This window comes from Lutra lutra, chromosome 16 (genome assembly GCF_902655055.1).
Source record: "Lutra lutra chromosome 16, mLutLut1.2, whole genome shotgun sequence".
Lineage (NCBI taxonomy): Eukaryota > Metazoa > Chordata > Mammalia > Carnivora > Mustelidae > Lutra > Lutra lutra.
The window spans coordinates 14,069,222-14,082,541 of record NC_062293.1 but is presented as its reverse complement, the minus strand read 5'-3'; the positions used below and the strand labels follow the sequence as shown (position 1 = coordinate 14,082,541).

General features: G+C 38.2%; 1 protein-coding gene across 16 annotated transcripts in view; it reads right to left on the bottom strand.

Moving 5' to 3' along the window:
* Positions 1-13,320, bottom strand: part of BPTF (bromodomain PHD finger transcription factor) — a 157,064-nt gene that overhangs the window by 27,290 nt on the left and 116,454 nt on the right. For 9 of the 16 annotated variants that reach the window (XM_047709007.1, XM_047709004.1, XM_047709011.1 and 6 more), the window contains 6 exons: positions 11,074-11,320; positions 10,555-10,716; positions 10,186-10,337; positions 9,179-9,287; positions 3,649-3,866; positions 498-723 (listed from right to left, as the gene is read on the bottom strand). In XM_047709007.1, coding sequence (XP_047564963.1) covers positions 498-723; positions 3,649-3,866; positions 9,179-9,287; positions 10,186-10,337; positions 10,555-10,716; positions 11,074-11,320 — 1,114 coding nt within the window. The remainder of the gene's footprint in view (positions 1-497; positions 724-3,648; positions 3,867-9,178; positions 9,288-10,185; positions 10,338-10,554; positions 10,717-11,073; positions 11,321-13,320) is intronic. The other 7 variants (XM_047709010.1, XM_047709018.1, XM_047709020.1 and 4 more) reach the window with 3 other exon arrangements.

The following is a 13,320-nucleotide window of genomic DNA, read 5'->3' as shown; positions in this document are numbered from 1 at the left end:
TAACTCTCCAGAGCGCTGGGTTTTAAAGCAAGGCGCCATCTCTGGAAATCAGCCAGGACTTCTGGCACAGGCTAATGCTAAACCCTCATTTTCTTCCTATGGCACAGTGAGGGCGACTTGCAGGAGGAGGCTAACGAAGTGGTTCTGGAGTTGCAGCTCTCAGATGTAGGCTATGAGCTGGACAGATAGACGCAGCCTCCCTGAGATTATATGCAAGATTTAATCGGCGCCTGCAAGGCTGGGCGGGCAAACAGCAAGTGTGGGCACAGTTACCACGACAGCTGCTACTTTTTTGCTCCGCACCCCAATTTTCTGTATTTTTTAGGGGGGATGGAGGGGATAGGGAGGAATAAGAGACTCTGTGAGGATGACCAGTCATCTCATAAGCTCACTGGCTTGAGGCATATCCCCCCAAAGATAAGCAGTGGGCCTCCCATCCCTCTATTAGCCCAGCCATTGGAGTAAGAACATGCAGCACTGCTGGTAACCCCACGCTCTACCTGCTGCTGTAGTGGAGACGGTGGTGGTGGTGGTGCTGGCTGCTGTGGCTGTTGTTGCCAAAGGTGTAAAGAGGAACCGCTGAACGGTACCGTTTGGCATGGCAGCTTGCATCAGCTGTTGTCCTGGACCCGGAAGTATAGTCACCCCCTGAGGTATCAACTGCAATTGTCCAGTCGTTTGACCTTGTCCTTGAATTACTACTGTCAAACCTTGATTGCCACCCTGTGGAGAAGAACAGACAACATATAAGCAGTGTTCATGGCATCAACCTGTAAGTATACCACTTTTACGGTGGTAAAATAATGTTACGGTGGTAACATAATGAAAACATGTATGTGGATGTGTACTGAACAGCCTCAGAAGGAATTCATCTAAGCTAAAATAAGAATATTTATGTGGAAAGACTGATGTTGTATAGTGGAAAAAACATGAACTAACAACCCAGAGTTCCAGTCCAACCTCTCCAAACGGACAGCCAGGAATCTGTCCAAAGGTAACATTACTCTTCCAGACCTGAATTTCCCCAATCTATAAAATAAGGGCACTGAGGTAAATGGCTAACGCCGCCACAAAATTCTGATTATTTATATCATGTTATTATATATATTATTTTATAATTTTCAAAGCATCTTTATAGGATACTGTCTTGTTTGATCTTCACGATCGACTTGTGACTTTGTGGAGTAGGGAGAGAAAATACTACTATGATCTTATCATTAATTAGAAATTCAAGGTTACAAAGCTCAAGTCACTTGCCCAAAGTTAGAGACCAAGTTAAAGGTAAGACAAAATGAGGCGCCCAGGTGTCCTGGTTTCAGTTTTTCAGCATGTACCAGAGGCCCCATGGTTTGTGTCTGTGTGCACTTGGGGTATAGACAGGGAATGCTAACACCAAGTCAGGAAGTTGCTAATGTCTACACTGTTGTCAAAATGGGGACCAGGAAGTAAAAACTCTGTATGTACTACCTCCCGGACATGTGTGTGCATATATCCTCAACTCTGCTATAGCAGATAATGCTAGGAGTTTTCCAAATGACTAAAACAGTTTATACTACCAGCAGTTGTGCATGAAAGTTCATTTTGTTTCACGTCTTTCCCAATTCTTGATCCTGACATTTTAATTTATACCAAGCTCTTATGTATATAGTTTTAATATGCACTTCCCTCATTACTAATAGAGTTCAGTACTTTTTTTCATTTTGAACATTTAGATTTCCACTTTCCTCTTCAAGTTTGTCTTTTTTTTTTAAACTGAACTTTCTTTTTGCCTCCTTGATTTTTAGTAATTCTTCATGTCTTTGACAGTATTTGTATTTTCTCAATCTTTTCACTTTTTTTTTTTTTAAGATTTTATTTATTTATTTGTCATAGAGAGAGAAGCAAGAGCGAGCACAGGCAGAAAGAGTGGCAGGCAGAGGCAGAGGGACAAGCAGGCTCCCTGCCAAGCAAGGAGCCCGATGTGGGACTCGATCCCAGGACGCTGGGATCATGACCTGAGCCGAAGGCAGCTGCTTAACCAACTGAGCCACCCAGGCATCCCACATTCTTTTCACTTTTATAATGTTTGCCGAACTGAAGTTCTTATTCTTTTTTTTTTTTTTAAAGATTTTATTTATTTATTTGACAGAGAGATATCACAAGTAGGCAAAGAGGCAGGCAGAGAGAGAGGGGGAAGCAGGCTCCCTGCTGAGCAGAGAGCCCGATGTAGGGCTCAATCCCAGGACCTTGAGATCATGACCTGAGCCGAAGGCAGAGGCTTTAACCCACTGAGCCACCCAGGTGCCCTGAAGTTCTTATTCTTGATGTAGATCAATTTATAAATCTTTTCCTTTACCATTAGTGTTTTTTTTTTTTTTAAAGTAAGAAAGCCTTTCTTTTCCTACCTTTAGTTATCATATCTTCTGAAAGTATTATAGCTTTACCTTTCACAGGTAGGACTTTTATCCTCCTGGAATTGAGTTTATGCGTGAGGTAGTGGCCTAGTTTCACTGCTTCCCATATAAACTTAATTGTCCCAACACCATTTACTGAACAGTCTATCCTTTTCTCAGTGACCTGCAATGACACCTCTATCATAGAAAAAGTGTCCACATATGTATGGGTCACTTTCTGTGTGTCTTTGTTGTCTGTACCTTTCTCTATTAACGAGGAGGGATCATAAGAAGTTTTGGTATCAGGTTATCACACAGGGCAAAGACTCTTGTTCTTCAAAAGTGTTATAAGCTATTCTTTCTCCTTTGCACTCTCACATAAATATTTAAACACCAGCCTGTCAAGTTCCACACACACACAAAAATCTCCTGGGATTTTTACAGGAACTGCATTCAACTGATTACTACTAGAAGAACCGATAACGATAACAATCTTACAAGATAGCAACTTATGTAGTCAAATTTTATTTTTCCCATGGAAACTGGTCAACTAGTAATGTTTCGGTAGTTAAAAAGATTACCCGGGCGCCTGGGTGGCTCAGTGGGTTAAGCCGCTGCCTTCGGCTCAGGTCATGATCTCAGGGTCCTGGGATCGAGTCCCACATCGGGCTCTCTGCTCAGCAAGAAGCCTGCTTCCCTCTCTCTCTCTCTCTGCCTGCCTCTCTGTCTACTTGTGATCTCTCTCTGTCAAATAAATAAATAAAATCTTTAAAAAAAAAAAGATTACCCATCTGGCTGTTTTAGTTTACAGTCTAAGGACTAGAGATAACGGAAATTTATTGTATCTCTCCTTTGAGAAGTATATTTGTTCGACTCTAGGAAGCAGCCATTTCTTTAAAAAGTGCATTGCAAACTTCTGGGAATAAGTACATGGCTGCTTTTGTTTTACATATATTTGAGTGAGAGAGAGAGAGAGAGAGAGAGAGAGGAAGCAGAGGGAGGGAAAGGAGGAGGAGAGAGAGAATCTCAAGCAGATTCCCCACTGAGTGTGGAGCCTGCCCCAAGGATCAATCTCACCATCTCTGAGATCATGACCTGAGCCAAAACCAAGAGGTGGATGTTTAACCAACTGAGTCACACAGATGCCCCAAGTACATGTTTTTAAGCTTACTGCGAGAATAAATAAATGATCACCTCTAAAATTAAAATGAATGTTAACTAAGTGGAATTAAAAACTTAAAGAAAAAGAAAGTTAAAATGAAGCTGCATTACTTACGTGGCCCTGTGTTAACTGAGTGAGCTGAGCCATGGTAAGCTTCACCTGTCCCTGCTGGGGGCGAGGGGACTGTGAGGCCGAAGACTGCAGGTTTGTGCTGGGTGTTCCGGAGGTTAATCCCTTCTGCGCTGGCGTCGAGGAAACTGTACTCGGGGCAGAGATGGCGGTGGAGACAGGCTGCCCTCGAATGATCTGAGTCACCACCTGCTGAGGGGCACCTACGGGCACAGCAAAACGCTCTGAATGCTCAGATGCCCTGCGGCAGCATTCTGAGTTGAAATGTTGTTCAACATGTCAGATGAGTGCGTACTTTTCAATTTTCAGAAAGACCTATGTGCTGCTGTCAGCCCAAGGATGCATTCAGACATAAACCCACACCCAGAGTCCCACCTGGCTGTCAGTGAACCTGTTTTCGCTTGGCTCACTGACAAGTGTTCCCCAGTTCTAGCTATCTGCAGTAGAGTAAAAACACAGTCAATATTCTTCCTGCAAGTCTAAAGCTAAAATGACAAATAGGGAAGACTGAAGACAGAAATACATATTAAGAGCCATTTTAAGAGGCTGCCTTTCCTTAGGAATATTTAAACTAAGAAGATAATCTAATATAGAATGAATGCATATGAATTTCATATGAATTTTAAACATAACAAACAGAACAGGACTATTCTGAACCAATTATGTTTATAAATGAGATTTTCTTATAGCTCTTCACCAGTTTGGGAGAACCATGAGGTCAAGGATCACTTTATCTTCAGTATCAGGGCAAAATGCTCAAAGAATACTTCCAATGCTCACTGTTCAGCATCTACTGAATGAATGAATTTAAATTAGAATGGCTCTATAGCCTTCCAAAAAACTTCCATTTCTCATTTAACTTGCTGAAACTAGAAGAAAAAGCAGGTGGAATTTCTCCCTTGTGGAACAACTGCAAAGAGTAATTATTACTTGATAGCTAATTTTATATTTACAATGTCCTAATTCGTTATTAGTGACTACCATCACATTTCTGAGGCTTTACATTCATTTCCTGTCTTTTTTTCCATTGTTGAATATACATTCCTGTAAATATACACAGACATCTCTTTTAATAAATGGTGCTTACGTATCACATTGCACATGTATAACATTTGAAAGTCTGACATTCAGAATACCCTCCCTTTTAATTTTTTAAAAAATAATGCTATGGTGAAATCCCTGTTTATAAATTTTTATACCCTTCTAGTTATTTCCTTAAAATAAACTCCCCCCCTACATTACTGCGTTTCTAGCAGGAAAACAATACTGAATTGAATTTTAGATAGGTTATACCAACACACACTCTCACCATCACTGAGTTTCTATTTCATTGAACGCTTGCCAACCCTAGGTACTATCACTAAAGTACAATATTCCAGCAACCAGAAATGGTATGACAGCGTCATAGTCTCTGAATTTCTTCAATTACTATAAAGGGTCAGCATTTAAATCCGTGTCAAGTCATTATGCTTCATCTGTGAAAACTCTCTCCACACTCTCCCCATTTCCCTTCTTTCCTACTTATTTACAGGTGTTTTTTTATAGATTAAAGATGTAAATTACAACTATGTAGTCTTCTTACTTTGCATTCTGCCTTTTATTTCTTTTTAGATCTCAAATTCCCCCCCCCCCAATATGCATGTGTGTATGTTTTTCTTGTTCTGGCTTTAATTTTTTAAAGTTTTCCTGCATTCTCTAATCAGATGTATCTTTCTAAGTACGTTCTCAGTCATGGTATGTGTTGGCAGAGGTTTAATGCCCCAACAAAACTATAAACTGATTATTTCATTATCACTTGCTGTAAGTCCAGTCTTTCCTTCCTAATTCAAAATGACACCTTTGTGACACTGCAGATTCTCAGAGATCATGCCTTTTTACTGGCTCTCATTGGTCTAGTTTCCTCTGGTGTCACAGCACTAACTCTGTGGTTTGCAACGTGCTCTAACAACTAGCAGGGCACATTTTCCATCACTACTTTATCTTCTAAATTTTTCTCAATTATTCTCTCCCATTTATTCTTCGGATGAACCAAAACACAGTACACCATCTAAAATCAAGTGCTTTAATTTGAGAATTTCTGGACCCCACATTATGTCCTTATACTGCAGTTCGAGGAACAATGCATGAAAAATCGCTTTAGTTGATCCCCTGGTACAGGTCTGATGCCATCATAAACACAGATGGATTAAAGGGTTGGTGCTGCTCATTCAGATGACCCCCAACATGTACATGTTAATTTGAGATTATCACCAAAATGTAAATTGAAAAATTAAAAAAATATTATTATATCCAGGAAGTCTGTGGATTCCATTTTGGGAAAGGCTAGTGTGATAGCAGGAACAGGGTAAGCTGTTCTACACATAATCAGAGACACACTACACACATCCCCCTACCCTCCACCTCTCTGGCCACAACTCCTAGGATTCTTCCACATCTTCACTGGGCCCCACCAGACCCACTGGCCATCTTGCTTTTCTTTGACACATGAGACACACTCATATGTGTAACTACGGATTCACATATGCAAGTCAAACACATAACTGGAGCGACATTAAGGCAATATCGAACAAAGGCTCTATATATCTTGCGATCACCAAATTTTTTCAGATTTGTAAGTATATTATTATTTGTCATCCACAATTTTTTCTCCTTTACATCACTTTTATTGTTCCCTTTAGTTACCTGATAGCTATTTTTAAACATTAACAGATACTAGACTCTATCAACTGCCCCTGCAGCATTAAGTGAAATAACGGATCTTACTTTCTTTTCTAGGGTAATCCTGTTTAGACTTTAGAAAATTGCTCTTATTTAAATAAAAAACCAGTGCTTTATTTCATTTTAGAACGGTGCTAAAATTATAAAATGAATGGAAAAGATTTAATCTTTTCTTTGCCCTGTGCCCTGGAACTTTTTCTTATAAGAAGGAAATTGCTTCCTAATCATTTCAAAGAATTTTATCCATAAAACCATAAGGTCTGGATTTTTCTGTAGGAAATACTATGGCAACTTTCCAAATTTCTTGATATGAGTCATTGAGACTTGAAATTTATAAGCACAATATATGCTTATATATTATATATATATATATATGTATACATATGTATATATGTATACATATATATATATATATATACTAAACTATATACATAGTATATGCCTCATTATTCAAATAGATTTAGTTCCTGAGTATGGGGAGTGAGAATTCCCCGAGGTCTTGCTACAAGGACTCCTATACACAATTCTCTTTTGATTAAAAAAAGTTCATTCGAGGGGCACCTGGATAGCTCAGTCGGTTAAGCATCTGACTTTGGCTCAGATCATAATCTTGGGGTCCTGGGATCTAGCCCTGCATCAGGCTCCTCGCTCAGCTGGGAGCCTGCCTGTCCCTCTCTTTCTGTCCTTCCCTCTGCTAATGTTCTCTCTCTAATACATAAAGTCTTAAAAAGAAGTTCATTCTATTTTTATAGCACTTTCTCATTACTAATTCTGTAAACTACCATTTTGTTCCCATTTCTCAAGATTAGACTTGCAAAAGAATGGTTTATTTTATTAACATTTGCCCTTTTCTCTTTTCTTTAAAGATTTTATTCTTTTAAAGCATTTTTTAAAAAGTTTCTAAACATTTTTATTTATTTATTTGACAGACAGAGAGAGAGCTCACAAGTAGGCAGAGAGGCAGGCAGAGAGAGAGAGAGAAAGGGAAGCAGGCTCCTTGCTGAGCAGAGAGCCCGATGCGAGGCTCTATCCCAGGACCCTGAGATCACGACCTGAGCTGAAGGCAGAGGCCCAACCCACTGAGCCACCCAGGTGCCCCTAAGATTTTATTTTTAAGTCAACTCTACACCCAACATGGGGCTTGACTCTCAACTCCCAGATGAAGAATCACATGCTCTACTGACCAAGTCGGCCAGGCACCCGCCCTTTTCTAATTATTACTTATATTTTTATTTTATTTCCTGTTTTAAGACTTGTTTTGTATATTTCTCTAACTACTGATTAAGACTTAACAATATGGGTTTTTGGTCTGTTTTATCCTCCAGTGTATTTCAACTGCATGGAGTAGGTGCTCAAGTAGTTATTGAACAGATCTGCCTCTGAGTCCTGCTCTGGCAGAATGACTTAGTTACTACTGGATAATCGGCTTGAACCTACGCATTTGATGTTCCCTTAACTCAAAAGTTACTTATGAGAACATACTTTTTAAAAATTTTCAAGCAAGTAAAAATTAGTAGAATAACTTAATTAACTTCTAGCTTCACTATACAGAATGTGGCCTACACACATTCTACTTTTTGGAAGGAATTCACCAAGTTTTACTTATGACTCATTATGTGACCGTTTTTGTAGAGAGTCTATATGGACCTAAAACCAATGTGTACTCCTGCAGGTTTAATAGTTGACACAATCTGCTTCTGGTCTACCATGCTTCTGTTGATCCCTTCCTGATATCAAATAGTTCTTGCTTTAAACACACTAATGAAATCTTTTTTTTTTTAAAGGATTTTTTTTTTTTTTTTAATAAAAAAGGATTTTATTTGACAGAGAGAGACACAGCTAGAGAGGAAACACAAGCAGGGGGAATGAGAGAGGGAGAAGCAGGTTTCTGGCTGAGTAGGGAGCCTGACATGGGGCTTGATCCCAGAACTCTGGGATCATGACCTGAGCTGATCAGACACTTAATGACTGAGCCAGCCAGGAGCCCCAAAGATTTTATTTTTAAGTAATCTCTACACATAATGTGGGGCTTGAACCTATAAGCCCAAGATCAAGAGTCACATGCTCCACCAACTGAGCCAGTCACGTGCCCCTTAATTGGTTCTTAAAGATTCCAAATGGCATCTTCACTTCAACTTTTTATCTTTAAGACAATGTAAAAATCAATGACTTTTGCTCTGTTCAATATTAGCAGGATAATTTTTGTCCTCCCCACCCACACCCCATCTCCCTCTTTTCTTAATTGCTATTTTTGGTCTTTATTTCATGTACCTTTGCCCATCTTTTTATTAACCTTTTGTGGTAATTCAACTTTAGATATGTTTCTTATTAATATACAGTAGGATTTTTTCTTCTCTTTACAGTATTCAACTTGTAAATATGGGAAGTTTAACCTGTTCGTATTAACAAAGGACTGATTATGCCTTTGTAATCTTTTTTTATGCTTTCTGTTTAAATCCTTCTTAGCTGTTTCCTTGATTTTGTCTGTCTTTTGCCACACAGAGTATTGTCTTCACCCATTCTCTTTACTCCAGTGATTTGAATTAATTTATCTTCCATTTATTACAGGTTTTTAGAACATTTTTATTAAGCATAGCTGGATCTATTTTTCCCTTACTGGCAATGCCAGAAATGAAATAATATGGATGTACCCCACAGTGGATTAGAAATTTAGTGTGCTTTGATGTATTCATTCAAATCGGTATTTTTCAGTATGCAGAGTGGCCAGTACAGAGTATTACAGATTTCCTTGACTGGTTGTATAGGTGTAAAAGGAGAATGCTGGAGGGATGAGTACCTGGCTGCACCATCACAGGTGTTCGAATAATTGCCTTTCCTAGTGTGGACTGTTGGAGCGGTGTTCTAATTACCGTCATACCAGGGCGGATCTGAGGCCCTGTGATCACCTATAAATGACACAAAGGACAATGAGTTAAAATGTTTTTAAAAGACTAAGAGCATGACGGACTTCGAACACAGATCTTTAAACATTCTCTACTGATAAACAGGTCTACAGAAATGACAAAGGCTCTTGGACATTACATTTTAAGTTACATTAAGCATCAGAATAAAGATGGAATTCTGAGGGAAGAAAATTTAATTCAAATGAGATCATACGAAATTCCTTGTCACTGATACCAAGTACCTCTTTACAGGCTAGAAGGGAAGGACAAGACCCAGTGAAGCTTTATTCTATAACCACCATGGTTGCTCACAGGAAAATGTTGAGTCCTAGTTTCCCTGAGGTCCAATACATATCTGTCACCCACAGAATATAATACTAAGAGTGGAAACCCAATGTTCTTTCATAGTTTTAGAGGAGAGACTACAGAGCATATTATTTTCAGGTCTATAAAACTTCAAACCTTTTCCATGATACTTAGAGCCAAGAAACGGCTACACATATCTAATATGTATGCATATCAGCTGATTACAAACTAGTTATAATGCCATGAATTCTATTTTCATTCTACTCTTAGTTGCACAGCAAGTTTCCTAGGGGGCTCCAATGTTGCCCATTGTTTCGTATGAAGGAATTTTCTTTACAAAATCCTAGAAAGCATTTCTTATGATTCATAACATATAAAAATATGCTATTAACTAAATGTTAAAAATTAACATTTTGCATATGATTTATGCTTAAGAATACAAAAGGTTTTTTAAAAAATCAGTACTTTGTCACAGGTTACATAAAAGGCAAAGAAAAATTAGAAGCTGGATTAATCCTGGACGAGGTTGTTCTAAAAACTTCAACTCAGTGTGCTTCACACTTCAAAGCAAAATAAGCCTGTAAAGAATTCTTACTTGTGAAGTGCTTGTGGTTCCTCCAGAGCCTGAGGTATTGGGCCTAATTGTGACTGTTGCTGTCCTGGGCTGGAATGAAGTAAAGGTCTGCTGACTGGTACCTGTACTTGATGGAATGATACCCAGAACTTTCTGCTGTACTTGAACAACGCCTTAAAGAAAGATGGAGAAGTCATTAACAACTGCCCTTTTAATAAAAAGCATCAGGTGTTGCTGGGTTTCTGAGGAGAAACTACGTGTGGCAGGGTTTTATAGTGGGCTACATAGAATGTGAGATCCGAGGACTGAAATCAGTGAAAAGGAAATGAAAAATAATGGCGACAGTATGATCTGGCAAATGTGAATTAAAACTCTTCACATTTCCCTTACCTCCTTGCGTTGCTGGCACATTTACAGCGACAATCTTGCTGTTTGCAGGAAGTGGCAGTTTGGTAATTACTTTTCCTGCCATAGTGACTGGATTGCCTGTAATTTGGAACGTCTGACCTGTGCTGGCAATGGTTGTAGCAGATGTGGCAGCTGTGCTGGTGGCTAATGGGGTATAAGACATTTAATAAGCTTTAGATTTAAAATAACCAGCAACGTAGTGACTTATAGGAAGGGCACCAATGCATGAAATGTGGCTCATTTTGTATTTTTAAGACAAACATTCCTCTCTACTCAAAGTAGTGAACTATGTAAATGTTGAAAGTGAAATAATGTAAGAGAGGAGTTTCGCTAATGTAATAATAATGAATACTATTTGTAATAAACCAACTGTTATAGCTTGTTTGCTCAATCAGCTGCAGAAGAAAAACAATTTTCTAAAGAAATGTTCCATTTCAGTAAAGGAATGAAATTTTTTTTCCCTGAATGAAAGTAATCTTTTCTTTAATAACAGTTGTGTACCTGAATTTGACTGGCCTTGCTTAACCCACGTAGCAAAGGTCTGATGGAAGTTCTTGTTTTGCTGGAATGTTACTGTAGCTGGAGATCCAACTTTAGTAGTGAGTACCATTTTAGTTCCAGTTGTAACTGAGCCACTTATGGGGGCCACCATAACTTTTTGTGCTGGAGAAATGGTACTAGTTGTACTGTTTGATGGGGAAGTGGTGGAAGCTGCAATTACTGAAGGCTTCTGCTGTTCCAATCGTTTCTAGAAAAGCCAGGGACAGAAAACATGAACCAAATAGTTCTCAATAAAAATGAGACCATTCTGCAAGAAGTCCAGTCATAATTTCTCCAAATTTAAGAAACCGGATCAAATTTCTAAAATATTTCTGAAAATATGTCCATATAAATTTGCCCTTAAACTTAATTTCCTGAAGAAGGCCGTATTTTAAGGACTCTAAATCACAGCCTATACAAATGTCCAAGCTTTCAGAATGCAAATAAAAGAGACATCAATAATTTCACTGGAGACAGAAACACCTTGTAGCTTGGTGGCAGAACTTAGAGAACAGAGGCAAATGGTAGGAACTGTAAAAGGTTTCCAGTTTACTATAAAGTTGACTTATCCAATTTAAAAAAAACATGTCAATATTTAAATGCCACTATTCAAGCTGACAAACAAGGTAAGCAAGCTGAAAATTATAGTAAAATATCTTCTCTAAACTTCTTACACTACTCACCTCACACATCCTTATAGAAAAATATTTTAGACTATTTTATGCAGAGAGGTATAATCTGATCAGACTATAAGGTTTTTAAAGACGATCTGTATATCTTTTATCACAGACTGCTAACACTTCCTGACCTTACCAACACAACGATATAAGGTTCCACAAGTAAGAACAAGGCCAGCACTCATTTCAAACCTGGTGGCAAATGCTTTATCATCATTATCTTATTTAATGCTCAGACCAACCCAACAGAGTTACTAGTATTTTAACTTAAAGATGACAAAACTGAGACTCAGAGAGATTGTATAACTGGCCTAGACAGAGCTAGTTAATGGTGGGGCTGAGATGTGTACTAAGATACAACTGTAATGCTGAACAATCTCCTGCCACTGGTAACTGCTCACCAGTGACATCACAGCCAAACTATATAGGTCCACTTTTGTAAACATCCTATATGCCTGAATATAATGTGAGGTATTTCACATAGTATCTCATTCCTCAGAAGAAAAGGAGTTTAGTTTTGGATATTTTGGAGATGTCATCTGACTGAATCAGTTAAAAAAAAAAAAAAAAGGAGGCAGGGAAATAAAGAAACTGAACACCTATTTAGTAGTTATCTCCTGAGGGTATGCCTTCAAAATTGGAAATGTTGCCTTATTTGTAAATAAACATTTTAAATAAATGTTTAAAAGTAAAACATTAGGTTTCATTATTGAGATGACAAAACATACCCATAAAATGAAAAACAAAACAACTAGCTATTTTTTCTCTGAATGAGCAGACATGAAAAATCCAACAGTGTTTTTATCTAAAACTCTGATGTAAGGGAAGACAATGACCTACAGTATACAAAAGTAAAAGATGCATAAAAATTTAAAGGAATGGGGCGCCTGGGTGGCTCAGTGGGTTAAGCCGCTGCCTTCGGCTCAGGTCATGATCTCAGGGTGCTGGGATCGAGTCCCACATCGGGCTCTCTGCTCAGCAAGAAGCCTGCTTCCCTCTCTCTCTCTCTCTGCCTTCCTCTCCGTCTACTTGTGATCTCTCTCTGTCAAATAAATAAATAAAAAATCTTAAAAAAAAAATTTAAATGTTTTATAAAATTTAAGAGAAAAAAGTAGCTTGAAATGAATACTTCGGTTGATATAATATGTAATTTTTAAATATATGTAACTAAGTTAGTGATATTGCAAATAGATCTTTATTGATTTCATCTATATCCTAAAAGTTTGCATATTTAAGTTGGCTAAAAACTCTAATAGTATTCTCTCAAGAGAAAATATGTGAGCCCCTGATATTCAGGCACATATAATATATTATTTATAGTGTGGAAAAGCAAAGAAACCATTGGTAGCTTAATTATCCTCAATTACAGCAAACTCTTAAAAGAGTTTTAGTACAACTTGCTTTTTCATGGCCTATAATTAGAACTTGACAGGACAACATTATCTTTGAAAATTACCCACAAACACCTCAAGCTAATGTTAACACCGTGTGCCGACAATATGTTAATAACAAAAACTTACCCATTGAATTC